Genomic DNA, 23,309 nt, shown 5'->3' with positions numbered 1-23,309 from the left:
CTGTAATCTCAGTTGCACAGGAGGCTGAGGCAGGATGATGGCAAGTTCAGAGCCTGCCTCCTCAATTTCATGAGACCCTGTCTCAAAAAATGAGCTGGGAGGCTGGGTTTGTGACTCAGTGGTAGAATACTCACCTAGCATGTTTGAGGCCCTGGGTTCGATCCTCAGCACCACATAAAAAATCAAATAAAGGTATTGTGTTCACCTACAACTAAAACAAAATTTTTTTTTTTTTTTTTTTTTAAAAAGAAATGGGGACATTGCTCAGTGGATAAGCGGCCCTGTGTTCAATCCCTGGTATTAAGAAAAAAAAGTTTTCTCCTCTCCTTTTAAAATTCAATGTATTATAATTGACATCATTAAATTCAGTGCTAAATGGCCTAAATTTTACTTCCTTAAGCCACATTCTGCCATCTCTTGAAATGACCCTGTACTTTTTTTCTGAGAACTTTTTTGCTTTCTAGCATAAGATGTTATAGGCCCTCTTTGAATTCTCCTTATCCCACACCTAGACTTGACCATTACTCCAAGGAGCCCAGGTTCCATTTATTGGGGAATGGTATTTTAGAAAGCAAGATCTGGATGTTAGATATGTTTATTATCTTTGAGATATCTTTGTTTCTAGGCATTTTTAGTGAACAAAAGTGGGAAATGTACATGTATTTTAAATCACTACTTCATAACTGATACTTTCAATTCAAATTGTACCTATAGACGGATTCTTCTTCCTCATCCTACTGTTTTTTTTTTTTCTTTTTGGTCTTAGATGGACACAGTACCTTTAATTTATTTTTATGTGGTGCTGAGGATTGAATCCAGTGCCTCAGACGTGCTAGGCAAGCTCTCTACCACTGAGCTGTACAGCTCCAGTCCCCTCCTCTGTTTATTTGTATCTTTTCCCTGATTACCAGTACTAATATATTAATTCATTTGCTCTTATAAGTATAAAATAGTTTCAGAATTACTATATCAATACTATTACTTACTATTACTTAAACAAAGCTATAAAATCTATTCGAGATGTGTTTTGGAGTTAATCCTTGAACTGTGTGCTGCTGAAGTAATACAATCAAGGGTATTATCTTCAAAATATGTTTTAATTTATTTTTGTGTGTAAATTTTAAAATCAGTTTTGATATTTATATTGTTTTAGGTTCTTTCTTCCATCCTTATTAATTTACCAATATCTATAATAGGTTGTTGTGTTTTAAAGCACATTAGAAAAGGAAAATGTGATATCTTGATCGCTTACAATGAAAGGAAGAAGGTGGATAGACTTTAATGATTAAGGGAAACCCTAAGTAGTTTTTTCTTTTTTTCAAGTTCTTATTTAATTTCTTCATTTTTTCTGTTCTTACTGAGTCAACTTTTCTAACCTTTTTAACTCCAGAACAGAAGGTTAGAACTAGAGGATTCTTAAAATTCCTTTAGCCTAGTTCCCTTATCTTCCAAATAGAAACTGAGATGAAGTTGTGACTTTCTTTCTTTACTAACTTGGAGATATTGTGAAGCCTTGCCTTGATCTGAGCCTTAGAAGGTGGATGTCTGGCCTTTAGTTTGGCTTTTTCTTCCCCAGGCTCATGCTTAGGTACTTTGGACTTTTTGTTGTAGTTACTTTATTTTGGGGGGAACTAGATATAGGGGTCTGCATGCTATAAAAGTTTTATTGATTGCAGTGCAGATGAGGTTCGCAGAAAATCTCTGGTTCTCAAGTTCCCTAAACAGCAACTTCCTCCCAAAAAGAAACGACGAGTTGGAACCACTGTTCACTGTGACTATTTGAATGTGAGTATCTATATTGCCTGCTTTTATCAGATGGGTTCTCATTGATTTCCTAGTCTGCAACCTGGCTTTGATAGCTTTAGATTCTCTCTCTGGTCTTTCCCTGAGGATTATTTATGCTGTTCATTACATGATTTCTAAACTGTATCTACTGAGAAAGTTTTTTTTTTTTTTTTTTGTATAAAGCATTCTGACTTATTGTTTCTCCTTAAGAGACCTCATAAGTCCATCCACCGGCGCCGGACAGACCCTATGGTGACCCTGTCATCTATCTTGGAGTCTATCATCAATGACATGAGAGATCTTCCAAACGTGAGTTCATTACATTGGATTTCTAAAGTAGGAATAACAAGGCCCTTTGTTTTATCTGTGATTTCAGATAGAGGGCAGTAGCGTGTAGACATAGTTCCTGGATCTCCTAATTGTTTAGGATGTAGTTTTTATGTATTTTTTTAATAGTTTATTAAATAGACCTACTTCATTTAGAAACATTCCTTTAAGAGTCGATGGACAGGGAGACAGGTAAGATGTGGGCGCCTTCAGGTATTGGTTCTGGCAAGTGTTCTTTGTTAGGAATGGTGTTGGCTGTGCTCAAGAATGATGTGGGCTGTCGTTTCCACAGACGTACCCTTTCCACACTCCAGTTAATGCAAAAGTTGTAAAGGACTACTACAAAATCATCACTCGACCAATGGACCTACAAACACTCCGTGAAAATGTGCGCAAGCGCCTCTATCCATCTCGGGAAGAGTTCAGAGAACATTTGGAGCTAATCGTAAAAAATAGTGCAACCTATAATGGTAAGAATCACATGTTCTTTGACTGCCTAGGTCACTGTTCAGATTGTTGTTATCACTTATTGGGCCTAAAATCAGACTAGACTGGAACAATTGAAAGAGCTACAGTGTATTAATGCATTTGCAGGTATGAAAATCAGGCAGTGAATATTTTCTGTCACTTAATAAATATTACTTTTTATTCTCACTATTTAATCTTTTTTATTGTCAATCTTTTTTATTTGTTCTTTTTAGGTACACATGACAGTAGAGTGTATTTTTAACATATTATACAAAAATAGAGTATAACTTACTCTAATTAGGATCCCATTCTCGTGGTGTAACATATAGAGGTTCTCTGGTGGTATATTCATATCTGAACATAGGAATGTTATGTCAGATTCATTCTACTGTTTTTCCTATTCCTACCCCCCCTTTCCTTTTCCACTATTTAATCTTAATGTAATCTCTGGAGAATTTGGAGTCTCTGTTGAAATGAAACAGTTGCTTGGGGAGTGGTGGGAAGAAGAAGTAGTCCTAGGTAAGTAGTAGAGTGAGGCATTTAGTGAGGATGGAATTTGTGTGAAGTATGGATTTGTGACCATATTTGCTGTGTGTGAATCTTTGCCTTGGTCTGTAAATTTGTTATAGGGGCTGTTATGTGTCCACTTTGCTCACAAAATGGAAAAGGCAAGGAGGAAGAAATGTGTTTCTGATACTTAAAAGGAAGGAATGATACAGCTTCTGCATATAAAGGATAATATATTCTGGTTTTCAGTTGAATCATTGAGCACTGATTCAAAGTATAGACAGAATATAAATCATGGCCTTATTGTTTACTAATTGAGTTACTGTAGATAGGTTATTTAACCTCTTGTAGCTTCCTCCGTTTTCTCATCTGTATGCATGGAATAATAGTAGTATCTAGATTTTAGAACCTTTCACAAGCCAACCCAACCTACTCTCATCGCTCATGATCAGCTTCCATATCTACTATATAGACTCCTGTGACACCCCTTATATTTCACTAAATATTCCTTTCTGTTCTCTTCATGCCTTTATAGTCTACCCTCTGACATGCCTTTTCTTCCCTTCAGTGGTGAATTTCCATTTATATTTCCAGAACAACTCATATTCTTTCTTTAAAATGACTTACTCAAATTACTCAAAAGACTCATTTTTTCTATTTTTTGTGCCCCTAGCACAATTAAATCAACTTTCCTAGCCTTAGTATATCATAATTATTTATATATCTGAACACTTTGTGACTTACAGTGGAAACTATGTTTATATTCTCAGGGCCATGCAGTCATTTACAAGGGAAGAATAAATTTGTTAGGTTCAGTTGTCATTTACATTGCAAGGATAAAAACTTAAAAATCAGTTTTTAAGAGGGACAGAAAGGTAAAAGTTGACTGAGAATCTAGAATTTGAGATGCCTATGGGTCACTGAAGTGAAGATGTTAGTTTAAAAAATTGGTGATTTCTCAGCTGGGTGCAGTAATGTACAGTTATAATCTCAGTAATTGGGGAGGCTGAGGCAGGAGAATCACAAGTGTGGGGTCAGTTTCAGCACATTAGTGAGACCCTGTCTCCAAATAAAAAATTTAAAGGGCTTCAGGATGTAGCTCATAAGTAGAGTGTCCCTGGATTCAGTCCCTAGCACCACACACACACACACACACACATACATACACACACACACACAATTACAATTCTCACAGCCTAATATCCCCCTCTAGATCACTCTTTGTTTTTCTTCATACCAAATGATGATGATAATAGTATTAATACCACCAGTAGCACCAAGTGCTTTACTTGCATTTTTTCTTCTGTTGTAAGGAAACTTTGAAATGGGTACTATTTTTCATTTTCCAGATAAACATACAGGCCAGTAGCATTTAAAAAACTTGACCAAGACAATCATAGAGCTAAAATGTGACTAAATACAGATTTTTTTTTTCAGACGATAGATATTCATCTAGGTATATCTAATTCTACAGCCTGGGCTCTTAATTACCATGATTTGTATACTTCTATGCCTTTGTGTGTGTGTGCATGTGCACAGTACTGGGGATTGAGCCCAGGGGTACTTTACCACTGATCTACATCTATAGTTCATTATTTTCCCAATTGTCATCTTTCTTCTCTATTTTTGCAGTGCTGGGAATTGAACTCAAGGCCTTGCATGTTAGGCAAGTGCTCTACTACTGAACTACACCCCAGCCCTTTTAATCAATTTATTGTTTTGGTATCGGGGATTGAGCTCATGTACTTGTACCACTGAGCTACATCTCCAGTCCTTTTTATTTTGCAACAGTGTCTCACTAAGTTGCTGAGGCTGGCCTTGAACTTATGATCCACTTGACTCGGGCTAGGGTTGTGGCTCAGTGGTGGAGTGCTTGCCTAGTGCATATCATATGGCATACTTGGTTCGATCCTCATCACCACATAAAAATAAATAAATAAAATAAAGGTATTATGTCCATCTGCAACTAAAATAATTAAAACCTTAAAAAAAAAGATCCACTTGCCTCAATCACCTATTGTTTTTTTATTTTTATTTTCTTTATTTTTTGGTACCGGGGATTGAACGCAGGGGAACTCAACCACTGAGCCACATTCCTCAGCCCTTTTTGTATAATATTTAGAGACAGGATATCACTGAGTTGCTTAGGGCCTCACTGAGTTGCTGAGGCTGGATTTGAACTTGCAGCGCTTCTTCCTGCCTCATGAGCTACTGGATTACAGGCAAGCACCACTGTGCCCAGCTATTATTATTTTTAATATGGAATGCTTCATGAAGTTTTCCTTGCACAGCAACCTGCGAATTGTCTCTGCATCATTTCAATTTTTAGTATATGTGCTGCCAAAGCAAGTACCAGGGATATTAGATTCTTAACTTAATATGTTAAAATGCATTGGAGAGGCTGGTGTTGTGACTCAGTGGAGCACTCGCCTAGCATGCGTGAGGCCCTGGTTTCAATCCTCAGCACCATATAAAAATAAAATAAAGGTATTGTGTCCACCTACAAGTAAAAAAAAAAATACGTGTATTTATGTATATGTGTATATATACGTATATATATATATATACACACACACACACAAATATATACACACACACACACACACACACACACACACACATGTATTTTTTTTTAAAGGCATTGGAAACATTTAGTGGTTCCATCTCTTACTGTTCCTTCTGTAGGTCCAAAGCATTCACTGACCCAGATCTCTCAATCCATGCTGGATCTCTGTGATGAAAAACTCAAAGAGGTAAGAGGCAGTGGGATATAAAGATGGGGATTAACGGAATTTAGGAAGTACAGAATTTAACAGGAGAAAGAGTATATAAATTTAATAGGAGAAAGAGTGGTAAAGCTTTAATACATGTGAGCCTAGAAATTTTATAGACCAATCCTTTTTGTAGATGGGAAAACTAAATCCATAGGGGGAAAATTAACTTGTTTTGGGCATCATGGTTATTAAATAGTAAAGTTAACATTAAGATATGGAATCTTATTTAACTCCTTAGAAAGGAGGAAGGAAAGTGACTTCGTAGGAAGTTCCCTGTCACTAAGAAACTAGTTAATGTTTTCACAGAGAAGAATTTTAATTTTTCAAATATAATCTGTCTATATACCATCTTACCAAATATAATAGTGGCACTACAAGCTTACAAAAACACAAGTGTGATGATAATGTTATTATTGAAGTAGAGATTTTATCAGAGGATAATTAAATGGACAATAAACATAAACAGATTCTTAACTTGATCAAGCATTGGAGAGATGCATATTTAAGCCACAGGGTACTACTGTGTACCTATTAGAAAGGCTAATTTTTTTATTTTTTATTTTTGCAGACTGCATTTTGATTCATTGTACACAAATGGGGTACAACTCTTCATTTCTATGGTTGTACACAATGTAGATTCACACCATTCATATATATATACATAGGGTAATACTGGGTAATACTGTCTGTTTTATTCTACTATTTCCATTCCCCACCCACACCCACCCCTCTACACCATCCAAAGTTCCTTCATTCTTTTCTCTCTCCCACCCCGTTATATATCGTCATCCACTTATCAGAGAAAACATTCGGGCTTTGGTTTTTTGGGCTTGGTCTGTTTCACTTAACATGATAATTTTTCAACTTCATCCATTTACCAGAAAATGCCATAATTATATTCTTTATGGCTGAGTAATATTCCATTGTGTATATATACCACAGTTTCTTTATCCATTCATCAGTTGAAAGGCATCTAGGTTGGTTCCACCATCTAGCTATTGTGAATCGAACAGCTGTGAACATTGATGTGGCTGCATCACTGTACTATGCTGATTTTAAGTCCTTTGGGTATAAACCGAGGAGTGGTATATAGGTGGGTCCATTCCAAGTTTTCTGATGAATCTCTATACTGCTTTCCATAATGGCTGCACTGATTTGCAACTCCCATCAGCGAGGGCTGGGGATATAGCTCAGTTGGTAAAGTACTTGCCTCGCAAGCACAAGGCCCTGGGTTCAATCCCCAGCACTGCCAAAAAAAAAAAAAAAAACTCCATCAGCGATGTATGAGTGTGCCTTTTCCCCCACATCCATGACAACACTTATTATTGCTTGTGTTCTTGTTAATAGCCATTCTAATTGGAGTTAGATAAAATCTTAGGGTGGTTTTAATTTGTATTCCTCTAATTACTAGGGATGATGAGCACTTTTTCATATATTTGTTGATCACCTGTATATCTTCTGTGAAGTATCTACCCAGTTCCTTAGCCCATTTATTGATTGGGTTCTTTGTATTTTTGATGTAAAGTTTTATAAATTCTTGATAAATTTTGGAGATTAGTGCTCTGTCTGATGTGTGTGTGGAAAAGATTTTCTCCCACTCTGTAGGTTCTCTTTTCACATTATTGAATGTTTCCTTTGTTGAGAAAAAAGCTTTTTAGTTGATTTTTTTTGTTGATTCTTGCTTTTATTTCTTGCGCTATAGGGTCTTGTTAAGGAAGTTTGGTCCTAAGCCAACGTGATGAATAGAAAGGCTAAAATTTAAAAAAACAACTGACAAAACTATTGAGGTGAATGTGGAACAGTGGGAACACGTTAGTAGTACAGAGGCTGAAATGAATTTTTTTGGGTTAAGGTCCCTTACATAAAATTGCTAATCAATGGTGGTTAATTGGTGTTCAGTATGTTTAGTAGTAGTTCTGCAGGAAAAAAATCCTAACATTATTAGTAAAAGCAAGCTATTGATGTGCAGAGATGTGTATTTTTAGTGTTCTAGTGTCAAATATCTAAGGAAGTTGTTGAAACATCCTTTTTTGACCCTTGTGTTCTAGGGTATATATCTACACTTTTCACCTAGAACTGAACAGTTGATATTTCAGCGTTCAACTTGTTTGGGGCAAGGGTCATAAAAAAGCTTGCTGAACCTTAAATTTTCCTTAATTTTTCTGTGGAGATTGCATCTCAGGGAAACATCTTGGAAACTTCTATCGAGGCTTTGTTTTATTTCAGAAAGAAGATAAATTGGCTCGTTTAGAGAAAGCTATCAATCCGTTGCTTGATGATGATGATCAAGTGGCATTTTCCTTCATTCTAGACAACATTGTCACCCAAAAAATGATGGCAGTTCCAGATGTAAGTGTGGTCTCATGCTAAATATTGTGAGGGGAAAGGAAAAAGATACAGCATATGCATATGTCTGTTAGATTCTTAACAATTGTGTATGTCAGATTATAGAAACTGGTTTGTAATTTTAAATGTCACATTTTTGCTGTATGAATTCACCATCATTAAAATCAAAGAGGCCAAAGCCAGGAGCAAGTGGAACACACCTATAATCCCAGCAACTCTGGAGGCTGAGGCAGGAAGATTGCAAGTTGAGGCTAGCCTCAGCAACTTAGCAGTGCCCTGAATAATAAGACGTTGTCTCAAAATAAAAAATAAAGAGGACTGGGGATGTGACTCAGTTGTTAAGTTCCCCTGAGTTCAATCCCCAGTAACTCCCCCCACCTCCCCCAAAAAGACCCCATGATTTCCTTTTGTTTCATATTCAGTATTTGAGTGCTCCTGAATAGCTCTGTAGAGAAAGGATGCCAGCTAATAAATAGCTGTTGATTTAGAGGTCTTCTCTATAAATACTGTGATGATTACCCTGTGTTTCTTGTCTTTTGGGGGGAGGTGGGGTTTGCCATTTGCAATTTTTTGGCAGGGCTATCCTTGAATCCATTTTATTGATGATATATACTATTTTGTTGTGAAGAGTCTTCCCAGAAATTCTGAACTGAGTTTTCTTATGCATTGTAGGCATATGTTCTAGATGTGTAATACTACAAAATTTCTGGATGGGACCTAGGAAATTTATTATTTTTTCATGTGTGTGGTGCTAGGAATTGAACTTTAAGGAATTTTAATTATTAATGGGCATAGAAACTCTTATCAAAGGGGTCCCTGGACTCCTTAAATAATACCCAAAGGTTTGTATGATTTTGTGTTTTTCTGGGGAAATATTTGTGACCCAACAAATACTGAGAATCTCTGGTATAAAGAATGGTTTCCAGCTAGGCATGGTGACACACACTTTGTACTCTCTGTCATATGACTTGGGAAACCAAGGCAGGGAGATTGCAAGTTAAGAGGCCAGCCTGTGCAGCTTAGAAAGATCCTCTCTCAAATAAATTTTGAAAAAGGTCTAGGATGTACATTAGTGGGAGTGCCCTAGATTTAATCCCCAGTACTGCAAGAAAATCTAAAAAAGCATTTACTTTCCCCTGCTTTCTTTGTTTTCACTAGTCCTGGCCATTTCATCACCCTGTTAATAAGAAATTCGTTCCAGATTATTACAAAGTGATTGTTAATCCAATGGACTTAGAGACTATACGTAAGGTGAGTGACGATTTAAAATGCTTTTTTTGTAATTGATATCTTTTTATACTTGTATCTAAGTTCTTGATTCTTTTTATTGTAGAATATCTCCAAGCACAAGTACCAGAGTCGGGAGAGCTTTCTAGATGATGTAAACCTTATTCTGGCCAACAGTGTTAAGTACAATGGTGGGTATTTCTCTTTTTTTCTCTTTCCATCAATCTATCCATCCTCCATCCATCTAACATTAGTCAAAGTATATGCAGCAGCCTTGGAAGTGATAGTCAGCTGAATCAGTCAAGTGATTTAGTCTGCTTTGTTGTAAAAAAACAAACAACAAAAAAAAAAAACAGGCACACATGTTAGTGTTCTGTAAATTTGCTATTAAACTTATAATGGTGAAAAAGTAGTTGATGCTTACTTTTGAAATTCCTGTAAAGCACAGAAAAATGAGGTGTGAATAAAAATCAAATGGATATTACTTTGGGCTTTGAGTCATCACTGCGTTTCCACAAGATATGAAAACTTATCTGTGCCCGAGGCCCTTAGATGGAGCTTAGGGAAATGTGTGACTTTTAGAACATGGTGAGCTTCCTTGGTGCATGGAATTGTGTTTAGTAAATGAACTATTTAAATTATACATGCTAGGCTCTGTGCTCACTACTTAATCTGCTGATAGTGAAGATGGTCACTGTTCTCAAATAATTCACAATTCAGTTGATGGAGTTAAAATGCAACTCGATAAGGGTATAATGGAAGGATGTACAAAGTGCTATAGAGGAAAGTAAGGAGGAGAGAGGAGAGAAAGGAGTAGAGGGCTTCATAAACAAGTTAACGAAGTTCAGTTTTAAGTAACTCACTTGTTAAGCAAACATTGAACTGAATACCTTATGTGTGCTAGCACTAATAGATATTGCAAATACAAAATCAAATTAGATATAGTTCCTTCCCCAAAATTGGTTATGGCTTAGTGGGAGAAACAAAAGAAAAGTTATAATACTTAAATATTATGTTAGAAGCATGCACAAAGTATCAAGTACAGTCTAAATGAGAGTACGATGTAGAAGCAGCTTTCTGGGAGGGAGTTTTTCTTGAGCTGAGTTCTAAAGGATCTGTATAGTTTGCTAGGCAGAGACTGTGGAGGAGAAAATGTTCTAGATGGTAAGAATAGCTATATGTAGACACAGAGACCTGAAATTGCATAATAGGTTTAAGAAACAAATTGTGGATGCAATTAAATGTACATATTGGCTGGGTGTGGTAGTGCATGTCTGTCATCTCAGCAATTTGGGAGGCTGAGGCCGAAGGGTCACAAGTTTGAAGCTAGCCTTGGCAACTTAGCAAGACCCCACCTCAAAATTAAAAAAAAAAAAATAGAAAAAAAGTGCTGGGGGTATGACCTGGTGGTAGAGCATCCCTGGGTTCAGTCTCTAGTTACCATCAAAGAAAAAAGAACATGTTAGTATCTCACTAACAAGTTATGTGTTTAGAGAGAGACAGGAGTTTAATCAGAAGGCATTGTGCATACTAAATAATTTTACTTTATCCTAAATTGGAAAACATTGAAGGAATTAATTATGTGGGAAACAATCCCACATAATTCGTTAAGCAAAATTGAAGAGGGAGCTAGGGTTTTGAGAGAATTGCTTAACGTTCTGAAGTCTCAATTAAGAATCCACATCATTTTATGACTTTCCCCTATAATATTTAGTAGTTTACCTATGGTGGCTCTAATTCTGACAAATAGAAGGGACAGAGAATTGAAGGGAGGAGGAAAAGGAGAGGATCAAGGAAATGGCACATTCTGGGTAGAGATCATAATATTCAGTTCCATGGAAGAATAAAAGAACAGGGCAAGTTCAGGGAAATACTTGACTATATCATATTTATTTCATTAAAGGAAGTGGTAGGAGATGAGTCTTCCATTTTTGTTCCTTCTGGGTTGGGTTGAAAGAATCTGCTTTCTCCCTTGTACTCTTCTTATTAGAAATTAGAGGGTGAAAATGCCTCTTGTCAGGTCAGTGATTTCTCTGTTGTTATTTCCTGAAAACACCTAAAGCTTATCATCTAAAAATCTGGTGATGGAAATGTTGGTGGCTTCACAGATGTCTTAACGAAAAGACAATAAAGCAAATGATAAATAAAAATGTTACAGAAAGTCTGGTTGACTTAGTGATGCCTGACTTAAGACATAGGGCAGACTTTTGAGGAATAAAGCAATAAGAAAAAACCCAGAAGATGCTAATAGTAGAAGCCTCAGAGGGTGGATGGATGAATCACAGAAGACAAAAATAATAACTAGTCAATATGAATAAACATTCCATTGCACAAGTAATCAAAAAATGCAAATTGAAACGAAGAGATACCACTTTTCACCTATTGGATAAGCTCAGTATTTAATGGAAGTACTCAATAATGGTAAGGCTGGTGTTCTCACATGTTGGTGTTGGAAGTATAAAATTGTGAGACATTTGGAAAGCAATTTGGTAGCCAAGGGACTTAAAAATAGTTAAGCCAACAAACTTTATAGTCAGGTAAACATACATGGATAGAAGGTAAAGAAAGAAAGATGCTAAGCATTCATGTGCTTCTTGGTGGAAAAGAAATTACAAACTTTTTAGTGGACTATAAACATTTATTCACCTGTTGAACAAGCTCAATATTTAATGGAAGTACTCAATACTGGTAAGACTGACGCTCTCACATTATTGATGTTGGCAGTATAAAATGGTGAGACATTTGGAAAGCTATTTGGTAGCTGAGACTTAGAAATGGTTAAGCCAACAGACTTTATAGGCACGTAAGCATGTATCGAAATAAAAATTAAGATGATGGTTAAGCATTCACGTATTCTCAGTAGAAAATAAATACAAACTTTAGTGACCTATTAATGGTCATTCAGAACCTAAATGGTTAATGTAAAGGAATGATTATAGTGTTAGGTATTTAATTGAAAGCTCGTTTTTAAAATAACCAAAAAATTCTCACAATGTTAAATAAGAAGAGCTTACTTAAGCTCTTATTTCACACAAAGCTCTTTATTTCAGTTACATGTTTTAAAAATATAGATGTACGTATAGAGAAAAAAAGTTTGGGGGAAATACACCAAAGTAATAATAGTGGTTATTTCTGAAATAAAGGGTTTTTTGTTTGTTTGTTTGGGATTTTTGGTGCTGGCGATTGAACCCAGGGCCTTGTGCATGTGAGGTAAGCACTCTACCAACTGAGCTATATCCCCAGCCCCTAGGTTTTTTTTTTTTTTTTTTTTAATTTTATCTTCTGTGTATTTTGTATTAGTATAGGAGTCAGGAAGATTCTCCTAGAGGAAGTAACTTCTGAGCTGAATGTTGAAGGATGATGATCATAATAGCTCATTATTGAGCAACTACTGTGTCAAGCAAATAGTCAAGTGGAGGAGAATAGGGAAGAAGTTCCAGAGAGAGACAACACAGATGCAAAAGTAGATGGAAGTGCAAATAGTTAAGTTTGGCTAGAGTGCAGAGTTGGAGGTAGCTGGGTTTGGTAGTTAAGAGATGTGATATTAAAGGTAGCCAATGGCCAAATCACGAAAGGCCTATTACATCACACTAAGTCATTAGGAGGAGAGGGGGACATATTAAGTGTTATACTGAGATAATTCCAGAAGCTATTAAAAGAATGAATTGGAGATGGATGAGATATGGAGACCGATAAACTATTGATAACAGTCCAAGTTAAAAATACTAAGGTCCTGAAGTAAGGTAAGTGGCAATAAGAATAGAAAGAGGGAGACAGATTGTGGAGATCTTATGGAGGTAGAAATTGATACCTTCATAACTGAACCAGATACAAGGCTGTGATAAAGTATGTTGGAGTTGAAACTTTCAGAGGTGAAGCAGTTTTCAGTATAGATAACATTCTGGATATAGTCTAGAATATGTTTGGCTGGAGTGGAGGTAACAAACCATTATGCCATGAAGATCTGCAAGGTTTTTATTTTCTTTCAGTATTGGGGATCAATTCCAGGGCCTCTCCCATGCTAGTCATGCACTATACTACTATGCTACATATCCAGCCCATATTTTTAGTATGTATTTATATATTGAGATTGGCAAGTCTCACTATTTTCCAAGGCTAGTCTGAAATTCTAGGTTCCAGCTATTCTGCCTCAGCTTCCTGAGTAGCTGGTACTACAGGCACCCATAATCATGCCTGGCTCTTATTTTGACTTTACATTCAAATCCTTCCATATAATATTGCATAGAAGCATGTTTCCATAGTACTTTACATTGACTTATCCTTCACTAGTCAACATATTTAGACTATGAGCTATAATGTATATAGCCAGAATGCTTAATGCTAAAATTAGGGTTCATTAGAAAAAAATGGAAGGTAAGCAATTGTACTTTTAACAGCAACTGGAAGTATGCAGAACTTATACCAGGACTCAGTCTTGTATTTAGCGATAACAGACTGAACACTGTAGAATTCAAGCCCTTATGCTTTCCAGCTACCACATAGGTATTAGATCAGTATCAGAACCTTTGTTCATGTTCAAATAGCATTTGAAAAGAACATATTCAGAGAAACCCAAAATGTTAAGTGGGTAGAGTTGCTTACTATAGTCCAGAAAAGGACAAAATATTCCATGTTGGTTAAAGGAAAGATTTATACACATAAATCCCTTCTGGAAAACATCAATTTATTTTCTTTTTTGCCAGATTCAGCAAAGCCATAAAAAACGTTTGGTAGAGGCCTCACTATTTAATGTTTGATTAAATTGGAATAAGCTGCATAGTCTGTACCAATAGGTGATTCTAAGCTAGTAATGGTGAGATCTCTTTTCCCAAAGATTTCAGGGCAAGGTCCTCTTCCATTGTGGTTATTCTTTTACCTTACAGGGGATTGAACCCAGGGTCCTAGGCATGATAAGAGCTCTACCTCTTGAGATACATCCTCAGCCCTTCTCCAGTGCTCTTAAAACTAAACTTCAATTAAGAAGTCATCTATCTTCAGGATGGACCCTCAGATAGGTGGGGCATGTGCCATAAAACCTGAGTTAGATATTTTAGAATGCTCAGTAGGACCCCCTAATCTAGATAGAAAATGAATTTGCACAAAGTAAGAAACTCCTGACCTTAGAGGTTTTTTTTTTTTTTCCTGTTTTTGCAGGGTGGGGGTAGCAGCAAATATTGGGGATTGAACCCATGGGTGTTCCACTGAGCCATATCCCAAGCTCTTTTTAATTTTTGATTTTGAGAAAGGGTCTTGCTAAGTTAATGAGACTGGCCTGGCCCTTGAAATCCTCCTGCCTTGGCCTCTGAGTCATGGAATACAGGCATGTGCCACCATGCCCAGCTCTGAGAGGGTATTTTTCCCACTTTTGAATAATTCCAAACATTCTGTGGATTCTGATACTTGTTAAGTTTATAGGATCCTTTGTCTGACTTTGTGGAGTCTTATCCTACATATGTGCACCTTACCATTCAGCCAAAGACTAAAGAGAACCTCCATAATATTGGGGTTCATTTTTATGTAATCATATATGTATGGAATGTAATTTGCTCCACTTCCTTACCCCTGTTCCCCTTCCTCTACCCTGCTGGTCTTCTATTTATTTATAGTTTTTCTTTTTTTTAATTGGCACTTTATAGCTATCCATAAAGATGAAATTCACTGTGGTATATTCATAAATGTACATAGCATAATTTGGTCAATTATATAGTTCTTCCCTTTTTCCATCCTTTCTCCCTCCTCCTCTGTATCCCCTTTCTTTATTGGTCTCCCTTCTATTTTCATGGAATCCCCCCCACACACACACACATTCCTGTTTTATTTTGCTCTGACTTACTGATTTTGAAACCATTCAACCCTTGACTGAGTTTGTCTTAATCCAGATAGCATGATATTCTCCAGTTCCATCCATTTACAAGTAAACACCACAGTTTTCATTCTTTTTGCCCCAGTCAAACTCCATTGTGCATACATGCCACATTTTCTTTATCCATCTGTTGACAGGTACCTGGGCTGGTTCCATAACTTGTCTGTTGTGAATTGCATCAGTATAAACATTAATGTGCTCATATCACTGGAGTATGCCAATTTTAGTTCTTTTGGATAAATACCAGGAGTGGGATCACTGGGTCTTATAGCTGTTCCATTCTTAGTCTTTGAGGAATCTCCAATACAGCTTTCCAAAGTCGTCGTACTAATTTGCAGTTCCACCAACAGTGTATAAGTGTACCTTTTCCCCCACTTCCTCACCAGCATTTTTTATTATTTTTATTCATGATGATTGCTATTCTAACTGGAGTGAGCTGAAATCTCAACGTATTTTTGATTTGCATTTCCCTGATTACAAATCAATGTTGAATGTTGTTTTCACATTTTTGCTAGCCATTTTGTGTTTCTTCTCAAGAAGTGTCTGTGTAGCTCTTTTGCCCTTTGGGGGGTTTTTGTGTTTTGGGTGTTAAGTTTTCTGAGTTTTCATATATCCTGGATATTAATCCCCTGTCAGTGAAGCAGCTGGCACAGATCTTCCATTCTGTAGGCTTTCTTTTCACATTCTTTTTTTCCCGTTGCTATTCAAAAGCTGCTTAATTTGATGCCATCCTACTTGTTGATTCTTGGTTTTGTTTCTTGAGCTTTAAGAGTCCTTAAGGAAGTTGATAAAGTCAATATCTGCATCAGTATGATGGAGTGTTGAGCTTGTGCTTTTAGCAAATTGTAAAGTTTCTGGTCTAATTCCTAGGTATTTGATCCACTTTGAGTTGACTTTTGTGCAGAATGAAAGGGATCTAGTTTCATTCTTGCACATACGGATATCCAGTTTTCTCAGCATCATTTGTTAAAAAGGACATCTTTTTTTCTCTGACATGCTTTTGGCTCCTTTGTTGCATATTAGATGACTGTGTCTATGTAGCCTCTGAGGATTTTAAGTTATTTTTCTGTGGAGGTCCCTCCTCACCAGTCTGCCCTGCATTTTCAAGCTGTCTTCGTTATGTTAACCGCCTCATACTCTTTAATATCTGTCTCTACTTGGCCCAGGTTGAGCGGAAACCCACAGTAGAAAGCCAGGGGCTTTCAGGAATTTCTCTTCTCTCAGGGATCACTTGCACTAAATTTTCTGAAAATACTTGTTTTATTTGTGTTCCCCCCCATCACCTCACCCCAGGTTTCTGATTACAGTGGTAAGACTAATCTTAGTAGTTACTTTGTCATGCATAGGTCTTAATTTTATTTATGGTATTTTTGTCTTTGGTATGATTGTTCAAAAGACTTTCCCAACCCTAAAAGTGCCTGTATTTTTTCTAATGAATGTAATTTTTAACTGTTAAAATATTCATCCAGGGCTGGGGTTGTAGCTCAGTAATAAGAGCACTTGCCTAGCCTGCATGAGGCACTGGGTTCCATTCTCAGCACTGCATATTAAGTAAATAAAGGTTTATCCACAACTAAAAAAAAATACTGATCCATTTTAATTTTATACTCTTTTCCTTTTCATTCTTTCATATTTTCTTGGTATATTATGATTATACATAATAGTGAGATTTGTTGGTTAAATTTCTACATGTACACAGTATGACAATATAATTTGGCCAGTATCATTCCCCAGTATTTTCCCTTTCCTTCCCTTCGCTTGATCCCTTTCCTCTGCTCTACTGGTCTCCCTTCTGTTTTCATGGGATAACCCTTTTCTTTTCCTTTTTCCTCTCTAGCTTCCACATATGAGAGAAAACATACAACTCTTGTCTTTTCGAGTGTGACTTATTTTGCTTAATTCAGTGCTCTCATTTTCCATTTTCCTGAAAATGACATAGTTCCATTCTTTGTGGATGAGCAAAACGTCATTCTGTGTATATACCACATTTTCTTCATTCATCCACTGATGGGACACCTAGACAGGTACTATAATTTGGCTGTTATGAATTGTGCTGCTGTAAACATAGGTGTATGTGTATATTGCTATAGTATGTTGACCAATTCCTTAGGGTTAATTCTAAGGCATAGTATAGCTGGGTCATGTGATGGTTCAATTCCTAGTCTTGTGGAACCTCCATACCAATTTCCACAGTGGTTCTGTTAGTTTGCAATCTTAACAGTGTGAAAGTGGTCCTTTTCCCACCTCCACTTGAAAGTTTATTATTGCTTTTATTCTTGATGGTTGCCATTCTAACTGGAGTGCGATGAATTCTCAGTGTAGCTTTTATTTGCATTTCTCAAATTGCTAAAGATGTGCAGTATTTTTTTCATATACTTGTTGGTCATTTATATTTCTTTTGAGAAGTGTCTGTTTAGTTCATTTGCCCATTTATTAATTGAGTTATTTGGTTTTTGGTGTTATTTGAGGTTTTTTTATATTTTGGATATTAATCTTCTGTTAGAAGAGTAGCAAAGATTTTGTCCCATTCTACAGGTTCTTTCTTCACATTCTTAATTGTTTCTTTTGCTGTATTGAAGCATTTTAATATGTCATCCCATTTCTTAATTATTGATATTATTTTGAGAGCTTTAAGAGTCCTATTGAGCAAGTTGTTGCCTATCCAAGTACGTTGGGAATGTTGGCCCTATATTTTCTCCTAGGAGTTGCGAAGTTTCTGGTATAATTACTAGGTTTTTGGTCCATTTTGAGTAGATTTTTGTGCAGGTTAAGAGGGATCTAGTTTCATTCTTCTACATAAGGATGACCAGTTTTCCCAATACCATTTGTTAAAAAGGCTGTCTTGGGCTGGGGTTGTAGCTCAGTGGTAGTGCACTTGCCTAGCATGTTTGAGGCACTGGGTTCAATCCTTAGCACCACATAAAAATAAGTAAATAAAAAATAAAGGTGTAAAAAAATTTATAAAAGGCTGTCTTTTCTCCACTGTATGTTTTTGGTGTCATTGTCAAGGAACCAGATGACTGTATTTGTGTGTGTTTGTCTCTGGGTCTTCTGTTCCATTTGGTCTATGAACTGTATGCCTGTGCCATGCAGTTTTTGTTACTATAGCTCTGTAATATAATTTGAAGTCAGATATTACTTTCTGTCCTGGGCCTTTTATTCTTTTATTCTTCCAAATGAACTTTACTATTGTTTTTCCTACTTCTTTTTTTTAATTTTTTTTATGTTGTTTCTCTGTTTGTACATGGCGTAAAGGCATACCATTTGTGTAATCATAAATTTACATACAGTAATGTTGTTTGATTCATTCTGTTATTTTTTTCCCTTCCCCCCACCCCTGTTTTTCCTACTTCTGTGAAGAATGTAAATGATAGTTTTTAAAGTATTTTTATTAGTTGTTGATGAACCTTTATTTATTTATTTGTATGTGGTGCTGAGAATCAAATCCAGTGCCTCATGCATCCTAGGCAAGTTCTCTACCACTGAGCTGTAATTCCAGCCCCATGTCAATGATATTTTGATGGAGATCGCATTGAATTTGTATCTTACTTTTGGTAATATGATCATTTTGGCAATATTAATTCTGCCTGTGCATGATCATGAGAGGTCTTTGTTTTCTAGTGTAGTCTTCAATTTCTTCAGTGCTCTCTAGTTTTCATTGTAGATGTATTTCATTTCTTTGGTTAGATTTATTCCTGGGTATTTTAAATGACCATTTTTTAAAATATCTAAAATATAAGGTAAATATCTCAGTTTTCTTTCCCAAATGACTAGTCAAAGTGTTTAAGTCTTACTTATGGAACAGTCTATCCTACTCATTAAAAAACTACTTTTATGTGTAAATTGTTGTGTTCTTTAACTTATTTGGAGGCTCTCTATTTGCTTCATTCATCTATTTGTCTAGTCTGATGCTATTATCAATAGATGATACTACTTTTTATCACTAAAACTTCATAATTTTAAATTTATTAACGGTCTCCACCTGATTAAGTAAACTCTAGGCTTATTTGTTCGATTCTAACTTGTCTTTAAATAAATAGTATTATAAGCTCATTTAATTTATGTATTAATTTGTAGAGCACGTATGTCTTTATAATATTGGATATTGAATTTTACCATCTGGGAAATTAAGTTTCCTTCATTTATTCACATTTTATTTTACATCCCTCAATAAAGACTTCTAATTTTCTTCTTACAGTTCCTAGACATCTTTTGTTTAATTTATTCCTATATGTTTTATGTTTTTTTTCCTACTGAACATTTGTATTGTTGTTGAGTTTATTGTTAGGTAATTGAAAAGTTTTACTGCTAATTTACTTGTTCTCCTTCCCCCCACCCCCCAACTGGTTATTAAGTCAAAGTATTTCAGTAAGTTTAAAGAAGATGATAGGTGATTCAATATTGTTCATAGGTCAATATAATGCTTAAATTAAGTATTTCCATAAAACAAGTTTCTAAGTCAGCTATGAGGCCACTACTCTGTCAGTTTGGCCACTAATAAATAATAAGGCTCTTTTTTTCTGTCAATCTGGGCTAAGATACAAATGTTACCATATAAAGGTAAAGTCTTTCACATCATTAAAGAGAATAAAACTCCTCCAGTCCTGCTTTAGCCTTGGTGCAATTTTTTATCTTTCTCATTACAGCCAGACTTCTTTTGTTTCTATTCTGGTTAAGATATACATAAAAATTTGTCATTTTAACCAAAATCTTTATCATTATGTACATTCACAATGTTGTGCAACCGTTACCACTCTTCACCTCCAGAATTTTTATTCAAACAGGAACTCTGTACCCATTAATCAATAATTCTTCATTTACCCAGTCCCCCAGCTTCTGGTAACTTCTCCCTTTGGTCTCTGTGATTTTACCTATTCTAGGTATCACAGTACATGTGATATTTGGTCATTGTGTCTGGCTTATTTCATGTAATGTTTTCAAGGTTCATTGGTACTATGGAATGTATCGAAATTTCATTCTCTTTTTCTAATAGCCAGGTTTTATGAGTATGTAACATCTTCCTCTGTTCACCATTCATGCTTTACTTAGCTTTAATCAGGCTTCTATCCTGCCAAGTCTACCAGGTAAACAGGATCACAAAATTGCCAGATATAGTAGGTAGTACCTACTTGATCCTTATCTTGACCTTACTCTGCTATTTCACATCATTGACCATTCCTTCCTTCCTTTTTTTTTTTTTTTTTTTTGCAGTGCTGGGGATTGAACCCAGGGCCTTGGCTTGCAAGGCAAGCACTCTACCAACTGAACTATCTCCCAACCTGAGCATTCCTTTCTTGAAGCCCTATTGTGATTGGCTTATGCAACGACATTCAATTCCTATTTTATTCTTACTTCTTAAACCATTTCTTTCCAGTCTCCTTTGCTGAGTGTTTTGCCTGTTCCACTAACTTCAACTACCAACTCTTTCTTAATGAGTCTCAACCCTATGCTAGGCAAAGATCTATATGCCCGTTCACCTTCTAAACCTCATGGATTTTCCAATGGAACCTCAAGCATACCTCAAACTGAATGTATTATCTCATCTTCCTTTTATCTTTCTCTTTTCCAACTTTCTCCCTCTCTCCCTTACTTGACTCACTTGTTTGCTATTTCCAGTCTGGGTTTAATGGAGCATTAATATTAGTCACAAGGTATATCCAGAAGCCTCAGAGTTATTATTAATTCTTGTCCTAAAATAAGTCCCCAGAATCTGAACTATCACTAAAGCGCTCATATTTTGCCTAGACTATTAAGCCTCAGCTATTAAAATAAGTCAACTTATAAATTAAAATTAAGTCACCTGGCAAATGTCCTAGGGTTTAGACTTACTTGGTTTTAATCTATCACCCATGTTACTCAGACCCTTTAAAAAAATTGTGCTTCTTATTAAAATCTCAAACAGTCGAGAAATATATAAAATTTGAAGTTCAAGAAACCTCTAACTACCACTCCTGGCTCCCATAATTTCATTCCCAAGATATAACAGTTTGGTATCTATCCTTAATATACATTTTCTGTGCTTGTATAAAACACGTTTAATAGGTATGCATATTTTTTAGAAATTTTATTTTATAAAAATTGCTATTGCCATTTTATACATTATTATTCTGTATTTTTTTAGTATGGTGATTGAACCCAGAGTCACTCTACTGCCCCCAGCCCTTTTTATTTTGACAAAGGTTCCTGCTGAGTTGCTGAGGCTGACCTTGAACTTTCTATTCTCCTGTCTCAGCCTCCCAGATCATCAGGATTATAGGTTTTACACTATCATACTCAACACTCTGATTTCTCTTTCTTTTAACTTTTAATTTTGAGTTAATTGTAGATTTAGGAAATTATAAAAACCAGTACAAAGTGTCCTGTGCACCCTTCACTCAACTTTCTCTAATCAAAACCAGGAAATTAATATTCATGCATTAATGTTAACTAGATTACAGACCTAAAATTCAGTTTTTGCCTTTTTAAAACTCTGCATTCATTTGTGCATATGTGTGTATATACTTCTGTGCAATTTTATGCCATTTATAGGTTCTTGTAACCACCACCACAGTCAAGATTTAGAACTGTACAAAAGAACTCCCTGTTCTTTGTATTTGCACCCCACACATATGCACCCACTATCCCTTTCCTACTTATCTATTCTCCATCTCTATAGTTTTGGTATTTGAGTGTGTTATATAAATGAAATAATATGTGTAACTATTTGATTTTTATCACAAAGCATAATTCCTTGATATCCAAATTTTTACATGTAGCAATAGTTCGCTTTTAAAATTTTTTGGAGTAGTAGTCTACTGTATGGATGTGTTAGGTCAGGGTTTGTTCAATCATTCACTCATTGAAGGATGTTCAAGTTTCTAGTATTTTGTTACCAAGAATAAACCTGCTGTGAACATTCATGTACAGGGCTTTGTGTGAATATATTTTCATTTCTCTGGATAAATACCAAAGAATAGCATGTTTAGTTTAGTAAGAAGATGCTATGTTCATTGTGATGGCATCACCATTTTACATACCTCACTAGCAGTGTATCAGTGATCCATTTTCTCTGTAGCATTTGTTAGCAATACTACTTTTAAAATTTTAGTTCTATCATTGTAGCTTTACATTTCCCTAATGGCTTATAATGTTGACTATCTTTTCAGGTGCCTATTTTCCATTTATATAGTTTCTTTTGTGAAGTATATTTGGCTCAGTGTTTTTTTTTTGGTTCAGTTTTATTATTGAGTTTCGAGGGTTCTTTATTCTAGGTATAAGACTTTTATTAGGTACATGATTTGCAAAGATATGAGTCTATACTTTGCCCTTTCACATTCCTAATCTTTCAGAGAGTAGAAATGTTTAATTTTGTTAAAATCTAATTAATTTTTTCTTTTATGGATTGTGATTTTGGTGTTGCATCTCTTAAGAACTCATTGCCTCATCTAAGGTCACAAAGGATTTTTCTTGTGTTTTCTTCTAGAAGCTGACAGTTTAAGCATTTTACATTTAAATCCATGATCTGTTCTGAATATTAATTTTTATATATGGTATGAAGTTCAGGTTGAAGTACTTTTCCCTGTGGATGTCCAGTCCCAGCATTCATTGAAAGGTCTAGCCTTTCTCTGTTGAATTGCTTTGTAGTACTTTTTAAAAAATCTGTTGAGTATGTTGATCCATTGATCTGTGTGTCTCTCTGCTTGCTGCCTTGATTACTATAGCTATATAGGAAGACTTGTCATCAGGTAGAGTGATTTTTCTCTTTTTTAAAACTGTTCTATATATAGTCTAGTTATTTTGCTTTTCCACATAAATTTTTAGGAGATTGTATGTACAAAAGTCTTACTGGGCTTTTGATAAGCATTGAATTAAACTCATAGTTCAATTTGAGGAGAATTGATATCTTCACTGATCATCTTTCCATGTTAGTATGTGTATATGTTCTTTTTAACATATTTCATGGTTTATATGGATTGTAATTTATTTACTTGATAGGCGTTTATAGTATTTCTGTAATGACAGATTTCAGTTTT

The 23,309-nt window shown here is 35.6% G+C and overlaps 1 protein-coding gene across 8 annotated transcripts in view; it reads left to right on the top strand.

Moving 5' to 3' along the window:
- Positions 1-23,309, top strand: part of TAF1 (TATA-box binding protein associated factor 1) — an 81,000-nt gene that overhangs the window by 31,551 nt on the left and 26,140 nt on the right. For all 8 annotated transcript variants that reach the window (XM_079124893.1, XM_079124888.1, XM_079124889.1 and 5 more), the window contains exons 26-32: positions 1,677-1,785; positions 1,996-2,094; positions 2,405-2,582; positions 5,773-5,840; positions 8,088-8,210; positions 9,366-9,458; positions 9,541-9,625. In XM_079124893.1, the coding sequence (XP_078981019.1) occupies positions 1,677-1,785; positions 1,996-2,094; positions 2,405-2,582; positions 5,773-5,840; positions 8,088-8,210; positions 9,366-9,458; positions 9,541-9,625 (755 nt within the window). The remainder of the gene's footprint in view (positions 1-1,676; positions 1,786-1,995; positions 2,095-2,404; positions 2,583-5,772; positions 5,841-8,087; positions 8,211-9,365; positions 9,459-9,540; positions 9,626-23,309) is intronic.

This window comes from Sciurus vulgaris, assembly GCF_902686455.1.
Source record: "Sciurus vulgaris genome assembly, chromosome: X".
In the NCBI taxonomy this organism is placed as follows: Eukaryota; Metazoa; Chordata; class Mammalia; order Rodentia; family Sciuridae; genus Sciurus; species Sciurus vulgaris.
This window is presented reverse-complemented; position numbering and strand designations above follow the sequence as displayed.